The 27,816-nt window shown below is 45.1% G+C and overlaps 1 protein-coding gene across 1 annotated transcript in view; it reads right to left on the reverse strand.

Annotated features, from left to right (window-relative positions):
• The window catches only part of LOC141146098 (forkhead activin signal transducer 3-like), a 44,205-nt gene extending 16,433 nt beyond the window's left edge, over nt 1–27,772 (reverse strand). The window contains exons 1-3 of the mRNA XM_073632852.1: nt 27,485–27,772; nt 25,984–26,088; nt 25,067–25,751 (exon numbers count right to left, since the gene is read on the reverse strand). Of these exons, the coding sequence (XP_073488953.1) occupies nt 25,067–25,751; nt 25,984–26,088; nt 27,485–27,772 (1,078 nt within the window). The remainder of the gene's footprint in view (nt 1–25,066; nt 25,752–25,983; nt 26,089–27,484) is intronic.
• Nucleotides 27,773–27,816: the final 44 nt, after the last annotated feature.

Consider the following 27,816-nt stretch of genomic DNA (forward strand, 5'->3'; position numbering starts at 1 on the left):
GACCGGGCCCATGGACAGCCTGGAGGAGGCCGGATTCACCATCATCCTGGAGGAGGCTGGGCCCAGTGTCAGGCAGGAGGTGGCTGCTCCCAGTGAGGTGGCTGCTCCCAGTGAGGTGGCTGGGCCAAGTGAGGTGGCTGGGCCAAGTGAGGTGGCTGGGCCCAGTAGGAGCCTCACCCAATCCCAAGTGCCTCCCCTCCACCTTCCCAAAAAAAGGGCCAGGAAGGGGATGGTCACACAGGACGCGTCCCTGCGCCTCATGCAACAGGCCACCCGTTTTTTAACAAGCCCCCCCGAAGCGGAAGAAGCCTATGGCTGCTACTTAGCCAGCAGGCTTCTTCAGATGGATTGGGAGCAGCGCCTCATTTGTGAGCGCCTATTTGGGGAAACAATCCATAAGGGGCTGCAGGGCACGCTAACCAAAAACACCCAACTACATGAGGCAGCCCCCCCCCTCCTCCTCCTCCTCCTCCTCCTCCTGCCACAACTGAAACACCAGAGCCACAGCCTCAAAAGAAGGCTACAGGGAAGGCTGCAGGGCAGCGTGGAGGAAAGGCTGCAGGGAAGAGAAGAAAGTGATGACCTGGGTTCAGTCTGGTCTGACAGAAGACGCAGGCTGTTGTAGTACCACAGTCTGGGGACATCTAGATCATCTGCTGGTGCTGTTGATCTCTGGGATTCTTGGACCAGATTGTGCTCCCTCTTATATGGACTCCTCAAGATCCCAATTTTCTTGTACACCGACTTTTTCCAGCGTTGACTTCCTCTTTATTTTATTTTGACCATGAATAAATGGATCTTTTTTGAGTTTAGCAAAAGACTTTTATGTGTTTTCTTTGAAATCATTGATTTTACACACAATGTTAAATTAACAAGGGACAACAATCTCATTGAGTTTTAAAAAAACACACCAAAAATACATTACTAATGTTAAGAATGTTCAAGTGGTAAGTCTTGAAAAAAAAATATATACATAAACAAAAACGGTGCTTTGGGTTAACTTTATCTAAAAATTAAAAAATAATCACTAGAAAAAAAATAAAAAAAGAATAATGGGTTCTTTGTGGTAACTTTACAAACATAAAAAAAAAAAAAAAAAAAAAGGGAAAAAGTATTATTAGTATGGAAACATTGTTTATAAAAAGCATACTATATCATTCATGAGATCAAAGAGAAAAAGAATTCAGAAATCAGTTTGGGAGAACTCTGATTATGAACAGCAAAACACCTTCGTTCTTTAGAGCATTCGTAAAGAAGAAATAAAATGCGCTGCATTCAACGATCACAGATTTTGCAGCGTGATGAATGTGCTACCTACAATACAAACACTAGTTTTACTAGACCGAGTGCTTCCGTTTAGTTTTTGCTTATGAGCATGCGTCGTTTTTTTGTCCGTAGGACTAGCATACAGACGAGCGGACTTCGGGGTCCGTCGTAGTTACGACGTAAAGATTTGAAGCATGTTTCAAATCTAAAGTACGTCGGATTTGAGGCTAAAAAAGTACATTGAAAGTCCGAAGCAGCCCACACACGATCGGATTACCAGCCAGCTTTAGTCCGTCAGCGTCCGTTGGACTTTTGTAGACGAAAAGTCCGACCGTGTGTACGCGGCATTAGGGTCACCAAACATGTTACAATTTGACCATACAAATGTTGCCCAATAAACTTTAGATTTACTAAAACTATATAAGAACCTACCTGATCTATCCAATTTGTATTTAATCAGGAAGGCCCTTACACTAGATAGTTGTTGGATCTAAAGGATATTGTACAATCAGATTGTAACAAATGTGTTGATTCTTAATGTAAGAATTCTCAGTTCACCATCACACAAGAACGTGGAATATTGATGGCCAATGTGATGAACCTGACACCATTCCTGTTAGGGTTACTAGTCCAAGAACATTTGTGAAAGAGACTTTACATTCCATGCCTGGAGTAGTCTGACTTCTAAGTCTGAACCCTGTTTGCAGTAATTAGCATATGACAGAAGCCTTAAGTAACCCATCAGGCCCACATTGCTTTCTTGAGGTGTCCCATCAACCCTTCACCCCCCCGCATAAAGCCCCGTACACACGATCCAAAAAAATGCCGCATTCAAAACGATCGTACGATAATCGGAACGTTAGTACAAAGCTTTCAAGAGCCAATCAGGACAGTTCATCCGATATTATTCTGTCAGACATGCATGGAATTTTTCGTACGATGCCAGATCGTACGATTTTCATTTAATCAGTACACCTATCGTTCGAAAACGCATTACAACACATGACATCACTTCCGAATTTTTATTCTGTCGTACGGGAATTTGTGACTTTAGTAAACTCAGATTCAATGTGAGATTAACATGCAAAAAAAAAAAATAAAAACGATCATTCGTCTGATAATTGGATCGTGTGTACCGGGCATTACTCCAACCTTCATTTACATCTTAACAACCCCAACAATGGTGAACGATCTCAGTGTACATCACACCCTTCCAAACATCACAGCTGCCCTTTCAGTGGCATCACTAGGGTTGGTGTCACCTGGTGCAGTAAAACATGGTGTCACCACCCCCTGTCTATCCTGTCCAGTGCGATGAAGGCAGTCCACGGTCACAGGGCGCACCCCAAACCGGTCCCTGTAAAACGATAGTATAGGATGGTATAGTGGCAGGTTAGGGTAGTATAGGGTGGTATAGTGGCAGGTTAGGGTAATGTAGGGCACTTTAGGGTGGTATAGGGCAGGTTAGGGGGATAGAGAAGGTTGGGGGGTCGTATAGGGTAGGCATGAGCTTCGTGTTCGAGTCGAACCCAAGCCGCCTGCACATCAGCCCTGTGTAGTGTGTTCCGAAAAAAAAAAAAAAAAGAGAAAAGAAAGATTTGATTTAAGTTAGATAGAGTAGGCAGGTTGAGTCAGTTAGCTGCACTCAGAGATATATTATATTATATTTAATATAATATATTTCAGTTTAGCTAGATCCTATTCTTCTCTTCCTAATATACTGACAGGCAGGCATTTTTCCAGTTACTGTACTGTGTACCCCGCACAGTTACACCTACAGTATAGCTACCTGAAGACAAGTGCAGGGGTTATCATACTAATACTACAGGCAGGCATTTGATTCTGCTAACTGCAGTATAATCGAATATAACACACACACACACACACACACACGTTTTGTGCAGCTCACTGCAGGCCAATAGTATGTCTGGAAGGCCAACAAGGAGAGGCAGACAGTCACAAGCCAATAAAAGGGCAAGCAGGCTCTGTGTCTAAAGGTAACAGTGCTGGTCGTGGACACGGTGCATCCTCATCAGCACGTGGCCGTGGGACACTCTTGGCCTTTTTTTTTTCAACAGCTGGCTGTTTTGAGCCGCAACATGCGGAATACTTGGTCAAGTGGATGACCAAGCCGTCCTCATCCTCTCTCACTCAGGGTAGTTTGTCTGGCAAAGCAGCTGCCAACGTGGCCTCTTCCCTCGGCTCAATGGCATCAGTGACTCCTTCCCCAGCCCCACCATGTCCTCCTGAGGAGTCCCTCGAACTGTTTGACCACAGTGTTGGGTACATGCTCCAGGAGGATACCCAGCGTTTTGAAGGCTCTGATGATGGTACTGAGCTACATGAAGGCAGTAACGTGAGCCCGGACAGAGGGGGTGCCCAAGAAGGACAGCAATCTGGCAGTCATGTTCCCCCTGCTACAGCATACTGCCAAGTTTGCTCCAGTGAGGAGGAGAAAAATAAATAAATAAAGGAAGGAACAAACATCACCAACGAGGCAGGATGCCCTCCAGGGGCCAGCCTAAGGGCAGCACACTGACTGCATCACACCACAGAGCTCCTCTTGTGCTGTCTCTGCGCATTATTCCAAAAGTTCTTTGGTGTGGGCCTTTGAGATGAGTGCTTTAGATTGCACCATTGCTATTTGCACCATTGCTATTTGCAACATATGTCTCAATGGTTTCTCGCATGGCCAAAACATCTCCCGCTTGGGCACCACATGCTTGACCAGACATGTGTTCACCTGCCATGCAGTTCATTGGCAAGCGTACCTAAAAGACCCACACCAAAGAAGAGGACCTCTCCTTGCTCCTTATCAGCTGGGATCTCAAACCCCTCTATACCTTCAGTCCTCTCTGAGACCTGCACTGAGGGGAATGAAGGTATAGAATTAGGTGTGTCACAGCCAAGTACTTGCGGCAATCTGCTATCGGTACACCGACGTCAGATTGTACCAGGCAAATTTCCCTGCCCCAGCTGCTGCACTGCAGAAAGAAGTTCACTCCCAGCCATCCACATGCCCAGCACTTGAATGCTAGCTTGGCAAAATTGCTAGCACTTCAACTGCTTCCTTTTCAGTTGGTAGACTCTGCCCCTTTCCGTGAGTTTGTGGAACGTGCGGTTCCTCAGTGGCAGGTTCCCAAACATCACTTTCTCACAGAAGGCGATTCCGGCTCTCTACCGGCATGTGGAAGGCAATGTCTTGGCCTCGCTGGACAGGGCGGTCAGTGGTAAGGTGCATATTACCGCTGAATCATGGTCCAGTAGGCATGGATAGGGATGTTACCTAAGTATCACAGCGCATTGGGCGATTCTGCTGGCAGCTGGGGAGGATGCAGGACAAGGTGCAGTAGTGTTGGAGGTTGTTCCACCACCACGCCTCCAAAATGCCAGTACTGGTGATTCTGATACCCCTCTCCTCCAGCTCGTCTTCTTTCTCCATGGCTTCTTCCTGTGCTTTGTCCTCGGAACCAGCGGTGCTCCATAGGCGTTCAAGGGGCTACGCAAGTACGCAGGCCAAAAGATGCCATGCGGTGCTTGAGCTGGTGTGCTTGGGGGACAGGAGCCACACTAGGGCAGAGATTGTCAGCTCTGCAGGGGCAGGTTCAGAGGTGGTTGACGCCATGCCAACTTAAGGCAGGAATGGTGGTTTGCGACAATGGCACCAACCTCCTCTCTGACCTCCGACAGGGACAACTGACCCATGCGCCCTGTTTAGCTCACGTCCTTAACTTGGTGGTGCAGTGGTTCTTGGGCAGGTACCTGGGCTTACAAGATGTCCTGAGGCAGGCCAGGAAAGTCTATGTGCATTTCCGCCGGTCATATAATGCCAGTGCTGGGCTGGCAGACCTCCAAAAGGAATTTAACCTGCCCAAGAACCGCCTAATCTGTGACATGCCCACCAGGTGAAACTCAACATTGGCCATGCTACAGCGGCTGCACACGCAGCAGAGGGCCATCAATGAGTACCTGTGTGACTATGGCACCAGGACAGGGTCAGGGGAGATTGTTTCCCCCCCCCCACGCCAGTGGGCCATGATCAGGGATGCATGCACTGTCCTGTCACCATTTGAGGAGGCCAAAAGGAGGATGAGCAGTGACAGTGCATGCATCAGTGACACTTTCCCCCTTGTCCACCTGTTGGAGCACACACTGCGTGGAATAATGGACAGGGCACTTGAGGCAGGAAGAGGAGGACTTCCTTAGCTCTCAAGGCCCCCCTTTATCCAGACAGTGTTCCTGCGTGCCCACTGATCACACAGGAAGAGGATGAGAAGGAGGAGGATTGTGTCAGCATGGAGGTGGAGCCCGGCACTCAGCATCAGTCTTTAAGGGATTTTTTACAGTCCCAAGAAACCCATGGACTTGTACGTGGCTGGGAGGAGGTGGCTGCAGATCATGTTGTCCTTAGTGACCCAGAGGACTCCGGACCGAATGCCTCAGCAAACCTATGCTGCATGGCCTCCTTGATCCTGCGGAAGGATCCTCGTATTCGGAGTATCAAGGAGAGGGATCAATACTGGCTGGCAACACTTCTGATCCACGTTACAAGGGTAAGGTTGCGGACATTATCTTGCTGTCGCAGAGGGAGCAAAGGATGGAACATCTTTGGGAGGCCTTGCAGAAAGGTCTGTGCAATGCGTTCCCAGAGACTGGGAGGTTACAAACTCCTGTTCCTGGACAACGTTTTGCTGAGGCTTCGGTCAGTCAAAGAAGGAGCAGTGGAGATGGTGGCCGTCTGACCGATGAGTTCAGACAATTCAGGGTGCGTCTGTCCACTGACTCGGTCGATCGACTGACCTTCATAAAAATTAATCAGTCTTGGATCACCACCAGCTACTAAGCACCTGATCCTGATGTAACCAAATAATTTTTTTGGAAGTGTTAGATCTCTTCAAGACTGCCTATGCTGATGCTGAGTGACTATACTGTTATGCTGAGTGATTATCCTCTTCCTCCTCAATGATCATGCTGATAGCTTGTAACAACATTTTTGGTTCTGGGCGCTGCCACCAGTGGCTAAGGCCCAATTTTTTAGCCCCTTTTTAACAAGGGCGTGCAATTACAATTCTTGATCCAATATTTCACAGCAGGGCCCGTTCCAGCACCCACCAAGAGTAACTGAGGACTTACAGTGTTGTGACACCAGCACCACCAAAGGCCCAATTTTTCTGCCCCTATTCAACAGGTGAATGTAATTGCAATTCTTTATCTAATATTTCACAGCAGGGCCCTGTGAGAGCTTACAGTGTTGTGGCAACACCAACACCTAAGGCCACAATTTCTGTAGAGTATATAGGGCAGGCCCCTACTTTCAGACATCCAACTTACAAACGACTCCTACTTGCAAACGGAAGGAGACAACAGGAAGTGAGATGAAATCTACCCCTAGGAAGGGAAATTCTCTCTTGTAAGAGTTAATATGGGAAAAAATTTTCTCCTCTCCACTGATGCTTTATCACCAATCCTTGTTTCACTAAAAAAAAAAAAAAAAATTCTAAAAACATTTGTCATTGGGACAGAAGGTGAGGTGAAATCTTCTGAAGGGGAGCACAGGCAGCAAAACAAATGTCACAGGGGTGATAACCCTTCCCTAGGTTTTCCAAAAAGCTTAGATTTTTTGGATGGAGCTAAACACGTTAAAAATGTACCAGTTCAAAATTACAAACAGATTCTACTTAACAACAAACATACAGTCCCTGTCTTGTTTGTACCGCCTGTATACTGCTGTTCAGAGTACATAGGGCCTGGTGGCCCCATGCCTTTTCTTTTTATAATTTGGGTGCGGGGTTCCCCTTAATATCCATACAAGACCCAAATGGCCTGGAAATGGACTGGGGGGTACCCATGCCATTTGTCTCACTGATTTTCATCCATATTGCCAGAACCCGACATTACATTAAAGCCGCAAGCAGTTTTAAATGACTTTTAGTCCTTTAAAAATGTAATTTTGTGCAGGGACTGTTCTAAGCATGGGGAACATGCACCACTTTACAGGCATACTATAGACACCCCCCCCCCGATACGATATTTAAAGGAATATTTCACTTTTTTTTTTTTTACTTTAAGCATCATTAAAATCACTGCTCCCCCCAAAAAAAAGTCTGTTTTTAAAACTTTTTTTTGCATTGATAAAATGTCCCCTGGGCAGGACCCGGGTTCCCAAACCTTTTTAGGACAATACCATGCAAATTAGCACTTTTGATTTCGAATGTTCGAGTCCCATAGATGTCAATGGGGTTCTAACGTTCGTGCAAATTTTTGGTCTGTACCAAACCGGCGGGTGTTCGGCTCATCCCTAGTATAGAGCAGGTTGGGGGTGGTACAGGGCAGTTAAATTGTAATTTTATTTACACATTTCTGTAGAATTTCCATACTAATTACATGGAGTAAAAATTGAATAAGATATTATTTATGGTATTAAGGTTTGAACATTAGCACTACAGACACAGGTTTAGCCTTTGCGTATACAACGTCTTTATAAATAAAACCAAAATTTTGGAGGGAGAGGGCAACGTGGGAGCCCCCAAAGTTGCATAACCCAAATGTATGCAAAAATAGGAAGTTTCCCCAGGGGTTTTTTAGCAGCAGAGAATTTGTATAAAAGTAGTTGATGTAAAAAATTGTTTGTTTAACAGACAATAATAATTTCAAATGAACAATAATAAATCATCCATATAGGTAGTGCGACACAAAAACAAACATGGAACTTCACTCATAGCAAGGAACACCCTATGTACAAGCATGGTTTGCCAATTGTATTCGACCCTTGCAATTTTTCGGTCTCTTCAGGGGGATTTAAATTCTAGGAAAATATCAAAGTATCTAATTAAAGTCATTGGACAATATAAAAAAAAAAAAATGTAAGTATAGCATTTCGAATTGAGCAAAGTTATATCTCCATACACATAGGGGTATAGTTACCAATGGGTGGATGAAGACATGAGGATGTATCGCACAAACCAGCATTGCAGGATTGTAGTTGTCCAAAGATCCCATCGCTGCCGCACATCCCCCCCGCGTCCTCTGGGTGGGCGCATAGTCCACCGAGCTTGCAGGGGGCCACGTTCTAGGACCTGGAGAGGAGGATGGGGGGTAAAACACCTGCAGATGGACATGCAAAGACTTTTTGTAAGTAGTCATTTAGATAATGTTGGAGGAGTGTATAGAAGTGTGTGGCAGCTGTAGGCTGGTTGTTATTTAGTCACTAATGGATTCACGTTATAGAAAAATTAATTAAGTTAAACATAACATAGCATAGTTTATTTGTTAGTTGGATTGGTTATAAAAAGGGTTGGCCAGCAGTGAAGAAAGGTTGGGTGGGGGATGGGGTGTAGTGATGTGATTAGTGAAGTGAAAGTGCATGATGTGGGATTGACTGATGATGGGACAAAACAGGTGTAAAAGTGGGAAAAAAATAAATAAAAAAAACCCCACACAAACCACACACCACTAAAAACAAGTGTTAAAAGTGTAAACAGTTGTATATGTGAAGTGAGAAGAAAAGGGGGAATAAGTTGAATAAAATGAAATGATGAAAGTGAGATGGATTTAGGTGCCAAAAAACAAGTGATGTGACACTGAATAGTATATACGGTACATAAGGTAAGAGGATATGACTAAGGTTTTTACTACATAGGGATGATGGTGTAAGGTGAAAAAAAAAAAAATCACAATGTTGGAAAATGAAAATAAATGGGTATAACACAAGTACTTAGATTAGCCAGTCAAACAGCATTCCAAAAAGCTGCACTTACCAAGCACTCCATCAGTTTTGTATTAGTATATGACAGCATTACCAGGGAACACCTCAGGATCTCCTGGGAGTTGTGGGGTTTTAAAGTGTCTGCATGATTGTCCATTGTCTGCAGGTGTCAGGCCCCTCCCCATCCACCCTCCCATTGGGTCTGTGGTGCCAAAAAAGTGACGTACACGTGGTCCCCTCGGCGCTCCAGAAGGCATGACCCCGGTATGAGTCGTCGCCTCTGATGCAAAAGCACAACGTCATTGACAGTCCAGTGGAGACGACGGGATGCCGCTGGCATGGAGAGGGCTCCCCACAGTGTACCAGGGGGGACTCAACTGTAGAGAAACACTCATTGGGGAGAATCGCAGAATGCATCCACGTCTCCCCACCGTGCCGGGAAGCGTGATGGAAAAGAGGCACCCACCCAATGTCGCAGGGCTGAACACAGCGGCCCACACCGGGAGGATGGACAGAGTAAAACACTGCAATGCATGCAAAGTGATGAACAAAATAAAATGATTTACAAATATTTGTATATTGTATATAGGTATATAGTTGGTTGGCAGAGCCAAGGGCATATACAGTGCCTTCAAATAAATGAAAAAAGTGGGGGGAGAAAAAGAAAATCGCTTTTTGCACCCCAAGAAAAAGGATTTGCTCCTATGCTCAAACAGGGATTCCACATGTCTGAGCCAATTGCAGGTGCCTTTCACTATAGGCTATTAACGCTTGGGATGTGTCCCTTCATTGTCACCTCAAGGGTGACTGGAGGAAAATACCTGCATTGTATATATTCAAATATTCAAGAAATTAGCGATATGCCTTGGCTCGTATCAGGGCTCACATGTCTTGAAGGGGGAAGAACGGTTGTTTAGCCAACCAATTAGTATATATAGAAGGGAAAAACACAATGTGGGAGCCCCCAAAGCTGCATAACCCAAATGTATACAAAAAATAGGAATTTTCCCCTGGGGTTCTTTAGCAGCAGAGAATTTGCATAAAAGTAGTTGATTTTAAATGAACAATAATAAATCATCCATATAGATAGTGTGACACAAAAACAAACATGGAACATCACTCATAGCAAGGAACACCCTATGTACAAGCATGGTTTACTAATTGTATTTATGACGTATGTATCCACATGAAAAACCCTGATGGATTTCGACCCTTGCAATTTTTCAGTCCCTTCAGGGGGATTTATATTCTAGGAAAAAATCAAAGTATTTCTAATTAAAGTCACTTTTTTCATTTATTTGATGGTACTGTATATGCCCTTGGCTCTTCCGAACAACTATATACCTATATACAATATACGAATATTTGTAAATCATTTTTTTTTGTTCATCACTTTGCATGCATTGCAGTGTTTTACTTTGTCCATCCTCTCAGTGCGGGCCGCTGTGTTCAGCCCTGCGACATTGGGTGGGTGCATGTTTCCCTACAATTGAGTCCCCCCTGGGCCACTGTGGAGAGCCCTCTCCATGCCGGCGGCATCCCGTGATCGCCACTGGACTGTCAATGATGTTGCGCTTTTGCATCTGAGGCAAATGCTCATGCTGGGGTCATGCCTTCTGGAACGCTGAGGGGACCACGCCGATGACGTCTTTTTGGCGCCGCAGACCCAATGGGAGGGTGGATCAGGAGGGACCTGACACCTGCCGACAATGGACAATCATGCAGACACTTTAAAACCCCACAACTCCCAGGAGATCCTGAGGTGTTCTATGGTAATGCTATCATATACTAATACAAAACTGATAGAGTGCTTGGTAAGTGCAGCTTTTTGGAATGCTGTTTGAAAGGTTAGGGGAGTTTGGGGTGGTATTGGGCAGATTGAGGTGGTATTGGGCAGTTTGGGGTGATATAGGACAGTTTGGGGTGGTATAGGGTAGGTTGGGGAGATATAGGGTAGGTTGGTGGTATAGGGCAGTTTTGGGAGATATAGGGCAGGTTGGGGTGGTACAGGGCAGTTTGGGGTGGTACAGGGCAGTTTGGAGTGGTACAGGGCAGCTTGGGGTAATATAGGGCAGATTGGGGTGGTATAGGACAGTTTGGGGTAATATATAAGGCAGGTTGGGGTGGTATAGGGCAGGTTGGGGTGATATAGGGCAGGTTGGGGTGATATAGGTCTGGTTAGGGGTGGTGTAGGGCAGGTTGGGGTGGTATAGGGCAAGTAAGGGTAATATAGGGCAGTTTGGAGTGGTATAGGGCAGGTTAGGGAGGTATAGGGCTGGGTAGGTGGTATAGTGCAGTTTGGGGCAATATAGGGCAGTTTGGGGTGATATAGGGCAGTTTGGGGCGGTATAGGGCAGTTTGGGGTGCTATAGGGCAGGTTAGGGGGTATAGGGCAGGTTGGGGTGGTATAGGGCAGATTTTGGTAATATAGGGCAGTTTGGGGTGGTACAAGGCAGGTTGGGGTGGTATAGGGCAGTTTGGTGTAAAATTGGGCAGGTTGGGGTGGTATAGGGTAGGTTGGGGTGATATAGGGCAGGTTGGGGTGGTATAGGGTAGGTTGGGGTGATATAGGGCAGTTGGGGTGGTATAGGGTAGGTTGGGGTGATATAGGGCAGGTTGGGGTGGTATAGGACAGTTTGGGGTGATATATGGCAGGTTAGGGTAGTATAGGGCAGTATGGGGTGATATAGGGCAGTTTGGGGTGATATAGGGCATGTTGGCATGGTATAGGGGAGTTTGGGCTGATATAGGGCAGGGTGGGGTGGTATAGGGCAGTTTGGGGTGGTATAGGGTAGGTTGGTATGTAAAAATTGGTGCTGCGCTGTTCTTAAAAAAAAATCTATTCTGCTAGCGGTAGTAGTACAAAGGTAAATGAACATGAAAAATGATATAAACATATAAAAAAACAGAAACAATAGTTAGGGTCGTATAGGGCAGTTTGGGGTGGTATAGGGTAGGTTGGGGTGATATAGGGCAGGTTGGTTGGTATAGGGCAGTTTTGGGAGATATAGGGCAGGATGGGGTGGTATAGGTCAGGTAGGGGTAGTATAGGGCAGGGTTGGGGTGATATAGGGCAGGTTGGAATGGTATAGGGCAGGTTAGGGAGGTATAGGGCTGGTTAGGTGGTATAGTGCAGTTTGGGGCGATATAGGGCAGTTTGGGGTGGTATAGGGCAGGTTAGGGGGTATAGGGCAGGTTGGGGTGGTATAGGGCAGGTTTTGGTAATATAGGGCAGTTTGGGGTGGTACAAGGCAGGTTGGGGTGGTATAGGGCAGTTTGGTGTAAAATTGGGAAGGTCAGTGGTATAGGGCAGGTTGGGGTGGTATAGGGCAGGTTGGGGTGGTATAGGACAGTTTGGGGTGATATAGGGCAGGTTGGGGTGATATAGGGCAGGTTAGGGTAGTATAGGGCAGTATGGGGTGATATAGGGCAGTTTGGGGTGATATAGTGCATGTTGGTGTGGTATAGGGGAGTTTGGGGTGATATAGGGCAGGGTGGGGTGGTATAGGGCAGTTTGGGTGGTATAGGGTAGGTTGGTATGTAAAAATTGGTGCTGCGCTGTTCTTAAAAAAAAATCTATTCTGCTAGCGGTAGTAGTACAAAGGTAAATGAACATGTAAAATGATATAAACATATAAAAAACAGAAACAATAGTTAGGGTAGTATAGGGCAGTTTGGGGTGGTATAGGGTAGGTTGGGGTGATATAGGGCAGGTTGGTTGGTATAGGGCAGTTTTGGGAGATATAGGGAAGGATGGAGTGGTTTAGGTCAGGTCGGGGTAGTATAGGGCAGGGTTGGGGTAATATAGGGCAGGTTGGGGTGGTATAGGGCAGATTGGGGTGGTATAGGACAGTTTGGGGTAGTATATAAGGCAGGTTGGGGTGGTATAGGGCAGGTTGGGGTGGTATAGGGCAGTTTGGGGTGATATAGGGCAGGTTGGGGTGATATAGGTCTGGTTAGGGGTGGTGTAGGGCAGGTTGGGGTGGTATAGGGCAAGTTAGGGTGATATGGGGTGGTATAGGGCAGGTTAGGGAGGTATAGGGCAGTTTGGGGCGATATAGGGCAGTTTGGGGTGATATAGGGCAGGTTGGGGTGGTATAGGGCAAGTTAGGGTGATATGGGGTGGTATAGGGCAGGTTAGGGAGGTATAGGGCAGTTTGGGGCGATATAGGGCAGTTTGGGGCGATATAGGGCAGGTTGGGGTGGTATAGGGCGGTATAGGGCAGGTTAGGGAGGCATAGGGCAGGGTAGGGGGTATAGGGCAGGTTGGGTGGTATAGGGCAGGTTGTGGTAATATAGGGCAGTTTGGGGTGGTACAGGGCAGTTTGGGGTGGTATAGGGCAGTTTGGGGTAATATTGGGCAGGTTGGGTGGTATAGGGCAGGTTGGCGTGGTATAGGGGAGTTTGGGGTGATATAGGGCAGGGTGGATGATATAGGGCAGTTTGGGGTGGTATAGGGTAGGTTAGTATGTAAAAATTGGTGCTGCGCTGTTCTTTAAAAAAAAAATCTATATTAAAGGTAGTAGTACAAAGGTAAACATGTAAAATGATATAAATATATAAAAAACCAGAAACAATATAAGAATAAGTACAATTAATATAGAGCACTTCTATACAAAATAGGTGCAGTGTGATATTCCACAATAATTGGTGGTAATAGCAAAGTGCAAAGTGCAAGAAAATCATTCAATAAAGATTTAAGGCCAGATGTGATAAGTATTTTACTGGAAACACTAAAATCAATATACAATCACCAAAAAACCTCAATGGATCGTGCAAGTAGGCAAAAAACATTGTGCAAAAAACAGCAATTAATAAATTAAATGTGCAACGTGCAATCAATATGTGCAAAGATCGCAAATGCAGTGTATAATAAACATATAACCAAACTAAGTCCACTGTAGAACTTGTGGAAATTCAAACAAGGCAAACGTGTGCAAAATATATAATGGGACTGGGAATGTAGACCTATGCGATTAAATCCTCTTAATGTGGCTAATCACAAAATGTGCAAAAAAGTACAATAAGGTGCTGAGAGCATGGGGGTGATCTCCTCTTTGTGCACAGGACTAGGGATAAGCTTCGTGTTCGAGTCGAACCCATGTTCGACTCGAACATCATGTGTTCGGTCGTTCGCCGAATTGCGAACGATATGGGCCATTTGCACCAAATTCGAGTGGCGTGTCATGGCCCATAATTCACTGCGGCATCGCAGTGCATTGCTGGCTGATGATTGGCCAAGCATGCACTATGAGCCGCACTATGACCCACATGCTTGACCAAACACAGCGCTGTCTGAACAGACAGTTGTAATTGGTCAAAGCCAAGGAGGCTTTGGCCAGTTATGGCTCAGGGGGTTTAGTACACACCCCACACTATATAAGGCCGCCAGCACGGCGGTCCTGTGTAGTGTGTTCCGGCGTTCAGATAAAGAGATAGAGAGAGAGAGGGAGAGAGACAGACAGTGTCATTTGATTTAAGTTGGATAGAGTAGGCAGGTCGAGTCAGTTAGTTGCAGTTACAGTGTATTGTGTATATATATATGCATCCCAGGTGTTTTGTATGTGTGTGTGTATATATATATATATATATATATATATATATATATATATATATATATTGTATTCAGTTTAGCTAGATCCTGTTCTTCTCTTCCTAATATACTGGCAGGCAGGTGTTTTTACAGTATTTCCAGCTACTGTACTGTGTACCCTGCACAGTCTCACCTACAGTATAGCAACCTGCAGCCAGGTGCTTGTGTAGTCTCATTGAAGTATTTCCAGCTACTGTAATGTGTACCCTGCATAGTCTCACCTACAGTATAGCTACCTGCAACCAGGTGCTTGTGTAGGCTCTTTGAAGTATTTCCAGTTACTGTACTGTGTACCCTGCACAGTTGCACCTACAGTATAGCTAGCTGAAGACAAGTACAGGTGATATCATACTAATAATACTACAGGCAGGCAGTGGATTCTGCTAGCTGCAGTGTAATTGGTATATATATATATATATATATATATATATATATATATATATCCCAGTTTTGTACATCTCACTGCAGGCCATTAGTATTTCTGGAAGGCCAACAAGGAGAGGCAAACCACAGTGTTGGGTACATGTTCCAGGAGGATACACAGTGTTTTGAAGGCTCTGATGATGATATTGAGCTAGATGAAGGCAGTAATGTGAGCACGGACAGACGGGGTGCCCAAGAAGGACAGCAATCTGGCAGTCATGTTCCCCCTGCTGCAGCATACTGCCAGGTTTGCTCCAGTGATGAGGAGGGAGGGGATGATGAGGTCACTGACTCAATGTGGGTGCCTGATAGGAGAGAGGAGGAGGAGGCACATCACCAACGAGGCAGGATGCCCTCCAGGGGCCAGCCTAAGGGCAGCACACTGACTGCATCACACCACAGAGCTCCACATGTGCAGGGCGCCGCTTTCTCTGCACGTTATTTCAAAAGTTCTTTGGTGTGGGCCTTTTTTGAGACGAGTGCATCAGATCGCACCGCTGCTATTTGCAACATATGTCTCAAGCGTATCTCACGTGGTCAAAACACCTCCCGCTTGGGCACCGCATGCTTGACCAGACATATGTTGACCTGCCATGCAGTTCATTGGCAAGCGTACCTAAAAGACCCACACCAAAGAACAAAGATGAGATCTCCTTGCTCGTTATCAGCTGGGATCTCCAACCCCACTATACCTTCAGTCCTCTCTGAGACCTGCACTGAGAGGAATGAAGGTGTAGAATTAGGTGTGTCACAGCCAAGTACTTGCGGGCAATCTGCTATCGGTACACCAACGTCAGATTGTACCAGGCAAATTTCCCTGCCCCAGCTGCTGCACCGCAGAAAGAAGTTCGCTCCCAGCCATCCACATGCCCAGCACTTGAATGCTAGCTTGGCAAAATTGCTAGCACTTCAACTGCTTCCTTTTCAGTTGGTAGACTCTACCCCCTTCCGTGAGTTTGTGGAATGTGCGGTTCCTCAGTGGCAGGTTCCCAAATGCCACTTTTTCTCATGGAAGGCGATTCCAGCTCTCTACCGGCATGTGGAAGGCAATGTCTTGGCCTCGCTGGACAGGGCAATCAGCGGTAAGGTGCATATTACCGCTGACTCATGGTCCAGTAGGCATGGACAGGGACGTTACCCAAGCTTCACGGCGCATTGGGTGACTCTGCTGGCAGCTTGGAAGGATGCAGGACAAGGTGCAGTAGTGTTGGAGGTTGTTCCACCACCACGCCTCCAAAATGCCACTACTGGTGATTCTGACACACCTCTCTCCCCCACCCCCTCCTCTTCTTCTTTCTCCATGGCCTCTTCCTGTGCTTTGTCCTTGGAACCAGCGGTGCTCCGTAGGCATTCAAGGGGCTATGCAAGTACGCAGGCCAAAAGATGCCATGCGGTGCTTGAGCTGGTGTGCTTGGGGGACAGGAGCCACACTTGGGCAGAGGTTCTGTCAGCTCTGCAGGGGCAGGTTCAGAGGTGGTTGATGCCACGCCAACTTAAGGCAGGAATGGTGGTTTGCGACAATGGCACCAACCTCTTCTCTACCCTCCGACAGGGACAAATGACCCATGTGCCCTGTTTGGCCAACACCTTACCTTGGTGATGCAGCGGTTCTTGGGCAGGTACCTGGGCTTACAGGATGTCCTGAGGCAGGCCAGGAAAGTCTTTTTTCCCCATACCAGTGGGCCATGATCAGGGATGCATGCACTGTCCTGTCACCGTTTGAGGAGGCCACGAGGATGGTGAGCAGTGACAGTGCATGCATCAGTGACACTGTCCTCCTTGTCCACCTGTTGGAGCACACGCTGCATGGAATAATGGACAGGGCACTTGAGGCAAAACAGAGGCAGGAAGAGGAGGACTTCCTTAGCTCTCAAAGCCCCCTTTATCCAGACAGCGTTCCTGCGTGCCCGGCGATCACACAGGAAGAGGAGGAGGAGGAGGATTGTGTCAGCATGGAGGTGGAGCCTGGCACTCAGCATCAGCAGCAGTCTTTAAGGGATCATTTACAGTCCCAAGAAACCCATGGACTTGTATGTGGCTGGGAGGAGGTGGCTTCAGGTCATGTCAGTGACCCAGAGGACTCCGGACTGAATGCCTCAGCAAACCTACGATGCATGGCCTCCCTGATCCTGCAAAGCCTGTGGAAGGATCCTCGTTTTCGTGGTATCAAGGAGAGGGATTAATACTGGCTGGCAACCCTCCATGATCCACGTTACAAGGGTAAGGTTGCGGACCTTATCTTGCCATCGCAGAGGGAGCAGAGGAGGAAACATCTTTGGGAGGCCTTGCAGAAAGGTCTGTGCAACGCGTTCCCAGAGACTGGGAGGTTACAAACTCTTGTTCCTGGACAACGTGTTGCTGAGGCTTCGGTCAGTCAAAGAAGGAGCGGTGGAGAAGGTGGCCGTCTCACCGATGCGTTCAGACAATTTTTTAGTCCGCAGCCCCAAGGTATGATCGGTTCCAGCAACCATCGCCAGCGTCTGTTTTACATGGTGCAGGAATACCTAGGGGCAAGATCTGACTTGGACACCTTTCCCACTGAAAATCCTCTGGGTTACTGGGTCTTGAGGATGAAACACTGGCCAGAGTTTGCACAGTATGCAATTGGGCTACTGGCCTGTCCTGCATTAAGCGTTCTTTCGGAATGCTCATTCAGTGCTGCTGGAGGTTTGTAACCGATCACAGGGTGCGTCTGTCCGCCGACTCGGTCAATCGACTGACCTTCATAAAAATGAATCAGTCTTGGATCACCACCAGCTACCAAGCACCTGATGCTGATGTAACCGAATAATTTTTTGTGAAATGTCAGATCCCTTCAATACTGCCTATGCTGATGCTGAGTGACTATCCTGTTATGCTGAGTGACTTTCCTCTTCCTCCTCAATGATCATGGTGATAGCTTGTAAGAATATTTTTGGTTCTGGGCGCCGCCACCAGTGGCTAAGGCCCAATTTTTCTGCCCCTGTTCAACAATGGCATGTAATTACAATTATTGATCTAATATTTTGCAGCAGAGCCCGTTCTTGCACCCACCAAGAGTAACTGTGAGGGCTTACAGTGTTGTGGCAACACCAACACCTAAGGCCCCAATTTCTGCTAAGTATATAGGGCAGGCCCCTACTTTCAAACATCCAACTTACAAATGACTCCTACTTGCAAACGGAAGGAGACAACAGGAAGTGAGATGAAATCTACCCCTAGGAAGGGAAATTCTCTCCTGTAAGAGTTAATATGGGAAAAACATGTCTCCTCTCCACTCATGCTTTATCACCAATCCTTGTTTCACTAAAAACCCCAAATTGTCAAAAAACATTTGTCATTGGGACAGAAAGTGAGACAAAATCTTCTGAAGAGGAGCACAGACAGCAAAACAAATGTTACAGGGGTGATAACCCTTCCCTATGTTTTCCAAAAAGCTTAAAAATCGATTTTTTGGCTGGAGCTACACTTTAAAAATGTACCAGTTCAAAATTACAAACAGATTCTACTTCACAACAAACCTAGAGTCCTTGTCTGTTTCTTTCACCTGTATAGTGCTGTTCAGAGGGCCTGGGGCCCCATGCTTATCCTTTTTTTAATTTGGGTGCGGGGTTCCCCTTAATATCCATACAAGACCCAATGGGCCTGGTAATGGACTGGGGAGGGGGGTACCCATGCCATTTGTCTCACTGATTTTCATCCATATTACTGGGACCAGACATTACCTTAAAGCCGTAAGCAGTTTTAAATGACTTTTATTACTTTAAAAATGTCATTTTGTGCAGGGACTGTTCTAAGCACGGGAAACACGCGCCACTTTACAGGCATACTATAGACACCCCCCCAGGTACGATAAAGGAATATTTCACTTTTTTTTCACTTTAAGCATCATTAAAATCACTGCTCCCGAAAAAAATGGCTGTTTTTTAAAACTTTTTTTTGCATTGATACATGTCCCCAGGGGCAGGACACGGGTCCCCAAACCCTTTTTAGGACAATACAATGCAAATTAGCCTTTAAAATGAGCACTTTTGATTTTGAACGTTCGAGTCCCATAGACGTCAATGGGGTTCTAACGTTCGTGCGAATTTTTGGTCCGTTCGCAGGTTCTGGTGCGAACCGAACCGGGGGGTGTTCGGCTCATCCCTACTCCTGATATGTCCCACCAACCCTTCTTCCCCCGTGTGACTCCAACCTTCATCTACTTCTCAACAGCCCCAACAATGGTGAGCGATCTCAGTGTACATTACACCCTTCCAAACATCACAACCTCCCATTGTCAGGAGACACGAGCCCAGGAATTCCCACTACAAGGAATACACCCGCAGGAATCTTTCTAAAGATGGAAATTGTGATTTTGTTACAAATCTCATATATAAGAAAAATGTGCATTTCTCTTGTTATAACCTATAAATTGTCAGCAATATATATTCTATGTGTGAAGAAAACTCAATAGCTGCCCTCATGTTGTAAACGCTGCACAAACTGTTGGCGCTATATAAATCCTGTATAATAATAATAATAATAATAATAATAATAATAATAATAATAGATGTTATTAAACAAATACAATATAGAGAAGAACATTAGTGGAGCTCACCGCTAATCATCCGAATGAAATGAAATCACTAATAAGCTATCAATCTCCCAATCATATACAGGGGTCTCCGAACTTTTCACTACAAGAGACAATATCCATGGCCCCAAAAATGTATTATATCTAATAAACATAAGTTCTAGGCTGTGTTTACATATATGCAAAGTGAATGTGTTTGAAACCGCATCCAATTCGCTCTCGATGGAGCCGGTACACACATTTCTGGGGCTGACGAGGTGGTGTTTCAAAAAGGGTCCTGTGCATTTCTGGGTCTGGTTCAGGTGCGAGTTCAGCAGTGAAGGTCAGGCACTGATGTTGGATGAGAAGGCCTGGCTCGCAGTCTCCACTCTAAGGCCATGTACACATGCTCAGATTTTCAGACGAAAAATGTTCTATGGGAGATTGTTGTCTGAAATTCCGACCGTGTGTAGGCTCCATCGGACAATTTCCAACACACAAAATTTGAGATCTGGATCTCAAATTTTCCGACCACAAAATCCGTGGTCGGAAATTCCGATCGTGTGTACACAATTCCGACGCACAAAGTTCCACGCATGTTCGGAACCAAGCAGAAGAGCCGCACTGGCTATTGAACTTCATTTTTCTCGGCTTGTCGTACGTGTTGTACATCACCGCATTCTTGACGTTCGGAATGTCTGACAACATTTGTGTGACCGTGTGTATGCAAGACAAGTTTGAGCCAACATCCGTTGGAAAAAAAAACATGGATTTTGTTGTCGGAATGTGCGATCGCGTGTACGTGGCATTATTCATCCCAAAGGTATTCTATCTTGTTGAGGAAAGGACTCTGTGCAGGCCAGTAAAGTTCCTCCACCCCAAACTCGCTCATCCATGTCTTTATGTACCTTGCTTTGTGCACTGGTCCAAATCATTTGGTGGAGGGGGGATTATGGTGTGGGGTTGTTTTTCAGGGGTTGGGCTTGTCCCCTTAGTTCCAGTGAAGGGAACTCTTACGGTGCCAGCATACCAAGACATTTTGTACAATTTTATGCTCCCAACTTTGTGGGAACAGTTTGGGGATTTCCTGTTCCAACACGACTGCACACCAGTGCACAAAGCAAGGTCCATAAAGACATGGATGAGCGAGTTTGGGGTGGAGGAACTTGACTGGCCTGCACAGAGTCCTGACCTCAACCCATTAGAACATCTTTGGGATGAATTAGAGCCGAGACTGTGAGCCAGGTCTTCTCATCCAACATCAATACCTGACCTCACAAATGCGCTTATGGAATAATGGTCAAACATTCCCATAGACACACTCCTAATCCTTGTGGACGGCCTTCCCAGAAGAGTTGAAGCTGTTATAGCTGCAAAGGGTGGGCCAACTCAATACCGTGTTTCCCCAAAAATAAGACCTACCCTGAAAATAAGACCTAGCGTTATTTTCCAGGAGGGCTGCAATATAAGCCCTACCCAGAAAATAAGCCCTAGTTTAAAATGCTTGTGAAATCCTATAATCTACTCTATTACAATAGTATATAATGTACGATGTGTGTGCTTCTGTAATATAATTGCAGGGAAAAGAGCTCCGGTGGGTCACAGAAGAGCAGAACAACGCTATAATGAAGGTATTTGGCACAATTATATTACAGATACACACACATTGTACATTATATACTACTTTAATAGAGTGGAATATAGGATTTACAAGCATTTTAACTTGGTTCACACTGGGGATTCCTGTCAGGCAGGGAGAGAGAGAGGGGGAGAGAAGACAGCACATTACATGATAAGACCTACCCCGAAAACAAGCCCTACTGAGTCTTTTGTTGCCAAAATTAATATAAGACCCGGGCTTATTTTTGGGGAAACACGGTATTGAACCCTACGAACTAAGACTGGGATGCCATTAAAGATCATGTGTGTGTAAAGGCAGGCGTCCCAATATTTTTGCTAATATAGTGTATTTGTGGCTGTGGATTGCAGTCCGATGTCCTGTGCATTTCAGTTCACCGGTCCAGGTGTGATACAGGTGCAAATTTTTTACTGAATTCGCACCTGAACCGGACCCAAAAACGCACAAGACCCTTTTCAAACCACACTGAAGCCACCACCGGACATGTGTGTACCGGCTCCATTGAAAGCCGGTCACACTCACATGTTATGCGAATTGGATACGGTTAAAAACACATCCAATTGGCATATATGTGAACCCAGCCTTAGAGTATATACACTTACTCCCATGATTTACTCCATCCAGCCACTGTAACCACTTGGACTACTTCTCACCCTTGTCCTCATTGCCCATCAATTCAGAACAAGTTTCCTATGGGTTGCCATCTTAATGGCATCATGGGCTCCTGGGCAAAGTAATGCATTGGGGCCCCAACAATGAAAATGAGCAAAAGGGATTGAAAAGGCTCTAAGGCAGGGGTAGGCAACCTTAGACAGATGGAGATCTACTTGAACAACACTGATGAAGTCAAAGATCACCGGGCACAGTGTCCTGTTGTTGGGGCCGGTTCACACCAGAACGTGGTGCCAGTGCATGCACTGTTTTTTGTGCAGTCTGATGTGATTTGCAGGCAGGGCTGGATTTACATCTCAGGATCCTATAGGCAGGGAATTCTGAAGGACCCCACCAAACAAAAATAAAAAGACAGTAAGCAGAGTTAAGGCGTGCTCTGCGCTCAGAATGCAGGGATCAGGAGTGTGTTATGCTCAGAATTTAATATAAAAAATATAAATACCTATATGATATTATGTCATATTATATCTATAAGTAGAACAATTCCGTTATGTTAAGATGACAGATCTGAGCATTTTGCAGGAAAAAATGTCTTTAATAAAAAACACACTCAGTAGGACTCCATATAACATGGGAGGTCTGTAACTGATAATAGATTTTCAAACATGCATCTCAAAAATGCTTGGGGCAAACATAAATCTATACTAAAAAAAATAAAAATATAGATATACTGTAGATATAAATTAAAAAAGTGGGGCAGACTTGATGGAGCACTTGGTCTTTTTTTTCCTGTCCTCACTCTTCTATGTGTCTGTGTGTCTAGATGTAATATTAAATGGGTAAAAACTAAGAATACATATTAATTGATTATTATTAATAATCAATTAATAATGAGTTAATGACTTATTAAATGTTGGTATAAAGATTGATGGGGTCATTACTGAAGCTGCTTTATTGCTCTCGCTGTTTGCAGAACTTTTTGTTTAACTAGTTTGACACCCCAACAACGAAACTGCTATTCTAAATCTATGATAGACATGCTTTGAAATTATTTTTTTACACTGATGAAAATATGGTGGAAAAAGGATATGGCGCAGGGATGCAAATCTCTAGAATAATATGCCCAGTAATTTTAAACACATTAGGGGAGATTTAGGCTGGGTTCACATATATGCGAATTGGATGCGCTTTACACCGCATCCAATTTGCATGAGTCGGTGTCGCACTGATTTGAACAGACTGATGGCTGGAAATAGGAGGAAACTTGTCATGCGATTTGACCTGTCACTCTAATGTGAACAGGGGCTGACTGTTGACTGACTCACTACCTCTTCTGAAAGTCTGTTCCAAGTCTTTCTAAGATTAGTGTAGAACTTTCTTTCATCTAGTTTGAGGTCATGTCCCTGTGTTCCTAAACTTGGCTTCATATTGAAAATCCTGCCCTCCTGAACCTTATTCACCCCCTTTATGAGTTTGAAGGTTGTCATATCCATCCTTTCCCTTCTTTCCTCCAGACTGTAAGTTCCTGAAGCCTCTCCTGATATGTTTCATCCCTCAGACCTTTCACCATTTAGTTGTCCATCTCTGGATTCATTCTAGGGCAGGTTGGGTGATATGAGGCTGGTTGGATGGTATAGGGCATGTTGGGGTGAAATAGGGCAGTTTGGGGTGGTATAGGACAGTTTGGGGAGGTATAGGGCAGGTTGGGGTGGTATAGGGCAGTTTGGGGGGTATAGGGCAGGTTGGGGTGGTATAGGGCAGTTGGGGGAGGTATAGGGCAGGTTGGGGTAATATATGGCAGGTTGGGCTGGTATAGGGCAGGTTGGGGAGGTATAGGGCAGTTTGCAGAAACTTGCAGCATAGCTGCAGAGATTAAGACACTTGGTGCTGCTGTGTCTTCACCTCTTCTCCTCCTTCAGCCGCGGGAGTGAATAAGTGTATGTGAGGAGTGGAGGAGGCAGCCACACCCCCCAGCTCCGGCAGCTGAAGGAGATATTGAAGATCCCCGAGGGTTAGCTTCACTGACTGGGGAGTCTTATAGGCAGCCTCCCTCGCACGGCTACATGTCCTGCTCTCACCACTCCGCTGCAGCTCTGCAAGTGCATACAATATAGTGCACTGTGTAGCGGCGGCTCCGGTGTAAACTTTCTGGCAGGTGTCACCCAGTGCAGGCTGCACCCCACCTTGCCCCCCCATAGCGATGCCACTGCTCCTATTATCACTAGACATGAGCCGAGGAATTCTGAATACAACCAATACACCCACAGGAATCTTTATAAAGATGGAAATTGTTATTTCGTTACAAATCTCATATATAAAACATTTGTGTTTTGATGCCTTCTGTCACATTCTCCATAACATAAAATAAATTAAAAATGGTGCCGGGATGGTGGGAAGTTGGGAACCCTTTATAATGGGGACAGCAAGTGTGTAAAATCGGGAGATACAAGACCCTGTCAAAGCAATTAATTCACCAGCATTAGACAAATACTGAAATGTCACTTTTGGGTGGACTGACCCTTTAAGATCTATACTATACAGTTTATATATACATTTTTCAGACTATTTTACTAGTTCTAATCTTGAAACCCATGTAGACAATTACAACATTGATGCCAAATTTCAGTAAAACAAAAATTCAAATTTATTTCAAGTGAATATAATCAGACAAGATAAAAAATGATTGTTATATATACATGTGATCCAATTCCAATGCCTTTGGACTTTATGTCATGATTGGTGCCACCTCCGCTGGGCCACATGCCGAGTTGAGTGCCAACCAGTGTTGATTTTGGCAGCAATTTCAGTTTAATTTTAATCTTTGTCTTTTGACTAAAATGCCATTTTAGTTTTAGTCGTATTTTAGCCATCTGAATTGTTTTAGTCAACTAAAATAGTGTTATTTTAGTCGACTAAATTACCACTGGTGCCAATGTCATCAGGTAAGCATTCAAGTGAGGCTAGTCTTTGGGACAAAAGTGAACAGCCCAAAACCAGCCATATCTCAGCATCTGGCCAATCAGTAACCGTTGGGTCTGTACTCTGGGTACACCCTGACCTGAGATAAATGTTGCCCATATGCGCCACCCTGAGATAAATTCTGCCCGTAAGCACCACCCTGAGATAAATGTTGCTCGTAAGCACCACCCTGAGATAAATGCTGCCCTTAAGCACCACCCTGAGATAAATGCTGCCCGTAAGCACCCCCCTGAGATAAATTCTGCCCGTAAGCACCACCCTGAGATAAATGCTGCCCGTAAGCACCACCCTGAGATAAATGCTGCCCGTAAGCACCACCCTGAGATAAATGCTGCCCGTAAGCACCACCCTGAGATAAATGCTGCCCGTAAGCACCACCTTGAGATAATTGCTGCCCATACATGTTTTGAGGTGACATGTAGCTCCCGGGTGGGGGATATATGGGGACATTAAATATTGCTGTATTGGGAGGGAAATCTGACAGGGAATTCCTGGCTTCAGAGGGTCTAGGCTGGGGAGACATTTGAGGTATCACATTGGGAGGGTAGACATCCCTCTGCTCCGCACAGGTGGAGCTTGAGTATGGGGAAGGCATGTAATTACGTAGAGAGAGTGCGAAGTTGGGATAAAGCTGCAGAGGGTGTATGCTAGGAGGGGCCACCACATTAGGGGCCACGCATTTTGTGTATGATGTTGGAAGGTTCGATAAGATCTCTGGGAAAGTTGAGGCGGGATGTACACTAGGGGGTTGGGTTGGTACTGAGGACTGAGCCTCTGCTTCTGCTCTGACCACAGTATTTTCTATTGGAGGATGAGGGTTATGAAAAGCTGAAGGTCTGTAGGGCTTTCCATCCAGGATATAAGGAGCCAGGTCATGAGGGTAGGCTTCCTGGCGGGTGACCGCCGTGTTTTGCAGCTTTGTGGCTTCGGCGGGAATCCGGCTCACATTCACCGTCCAGTAGTTACCTTTAGCCGTCGGCTTCAACTGATCTTTCAGGATCTGCAAAAGAGGGAGAAGATGTTAGAGGCATAAACCAGCACAGCAGATTCACACAAATCTATTACAGGTCAGGGTAACAAAACCCTGTGACCTATTTACAATGATCAGAAAAGTCATTTCTCAGAATCTGCACCTATTTTTGAAAATGTTTTTTTTTTTACTTGGCTGCAGTATGTAGAGAGCCTTAAGATCCCATCACCGCCATCACATCCTAGGAGCAACAAGTCCTTACCTTTCTGAAGCAATCATTGGAGGAAAGGTTATGTCGAATAGAGTCCCTCCAGCCCTGATAATCCCCCTTGAAGAAAGGGAAGAGGTTGCTGATCTCATGGAGGATCTGCCAATTAAAAAAAGTATAGTTGTAAGTGAATGAACATGACCGTAAACCAAGATACATAATACCTCTTACATTATATAAGTATAACCAGGAGACCTGTACTGAGATACTTAGGAGGACATCACTCCTAAATTAAGCATGTAGAAAGTGATGTGAGGGTAAAGTCAGAACACTTTGTGCATGCTTGTATTGAATTGGGGAGGCTGCTAGCACTTTCTGAAGTCTGGTGTTGGGAGCCAAATGTATGTATGGGAGAAAGGGACATCAATGTCCTGGGGGGATTTTTGGGTTACCATTGAGATCCCAGCACAAAACTTGGAAGAAAAAGATGACCTGAAGGCAAAACTTTTTTTGGACATTGTGGATGGAGTGGAGGTTTTTTAATTTTTTTTGTGTCCCCATTGAGGAAATGAATCTCTTCCCTTTCCTTCAAGTAAGATGAAACCTCCCCAAAGGGTAAATCTCCCCAGCTGGGACACAGACAGCAATAAAGACTAAAATAAAATGCAAAAGCACCCCTCTCTATAAAATCATTCACTATTACAAAACGTATTTCCACAAAGCACGGGCTAAGCCCAATAAGAGCAATAATAATGAAGGCCTTAGCTGCACTGTCCTTACATATATTATTCACATATGTTCAATTTATTATATCAGTTGTATCAGATGTATTCTCAAAACACAATGTGAAAAAAGCAAAAAAAAGGAAGAAAAAATAAAGTAAAAATATTAAAAAAACACAAGTTTGAAAAAAAAGCACACACAAATGAAATTACATAAAACAAAAAATACAAACAATAAAAATTTAAATAAAAAATCCTTTTTTTCTGAAAGTTTATGTGATTCTATTTTTTTCTATTCTATTTTTTTCTTTATATTTTCTTTCTGTATTTTGGAAAAAAAGTTGGTATAATTGAACAGCTGTGAATGATATACGTAAGGACAGCATAGGGCTTATTGCTCCATACAAAAACAACAAAAATCTGACCCACTTCATCAAAAAAAAAGAAAAAAAAAGTTTTGGCTTTAGATCATTTTTTATTTATTTAAAAAATTGAGGAGGAAAATAAAACATTTTTTGTGTAATTCAGCCTGTAGTCATAAGAGTTTTATACGCTGCAAATATGACAGGCAGCCAGGGGCCTAAATTTAAAAAAAATAAACTAAAAAATAAAACATTGACAATTCACCCAATTTCTTGAACTTCTAATTTTGATAAATATTGGTATAATTTTTTCAGCCTTCATAGGCCTAACAGAAACAAATAATTTTGTGCCGAAAATAAAGAATATCCCTCTGACAAATCCTTTATCTGAGCTAGTCTCAGTGTCACCCCCTCCCTCTGCCCTTAGCTGCCCTAAAGCCCCAAGAAGCCCCATAATGGAAGGTTGGTTACCTGGGACAGTTTGAGCTTCTTCTTGGGAGAAGTCTGGATGACCAGGGCGATCATGGCCAAGTAGGAGTAGGGTGGTTTGGCGTAGCGTTGATAATTCTTCTTCTTGGTCTTTTTGCTCTTTTTGCTCTTCTTACTCTTCTTGTTGAGCTGATCAGTAGTGTCTGGCTTTTTGGGGCCTCTGTTGGCCTCCCCAGGACAGCTCTCTACGTCGGCCAGGATCCTGTCTATGCTGTGTGGCTCAGGGACTTGGTTGTAGAGAGGGTCCCAGGAATGTTGTGGGCAATCCATGACTTGTCAGGTGTGTTGTGTATATGGGGGCAGCCAGGTATACA

The sequence above is a fragment of the Aquarana catesbeiana genome, linkage group LG05 (assembly GCF_042186555.1).
Source record: "Aquarana catesbeiana isolate 2022-GZ linkage group LG05, ASM4218655v1, whole genome shotgun sequence".
Lineage (NCBI taxonomy): Eukaryota > Metazoa > Chordata > Amphibia > Anura > Ranidae > Aquarana > Aquarana catesbeiana.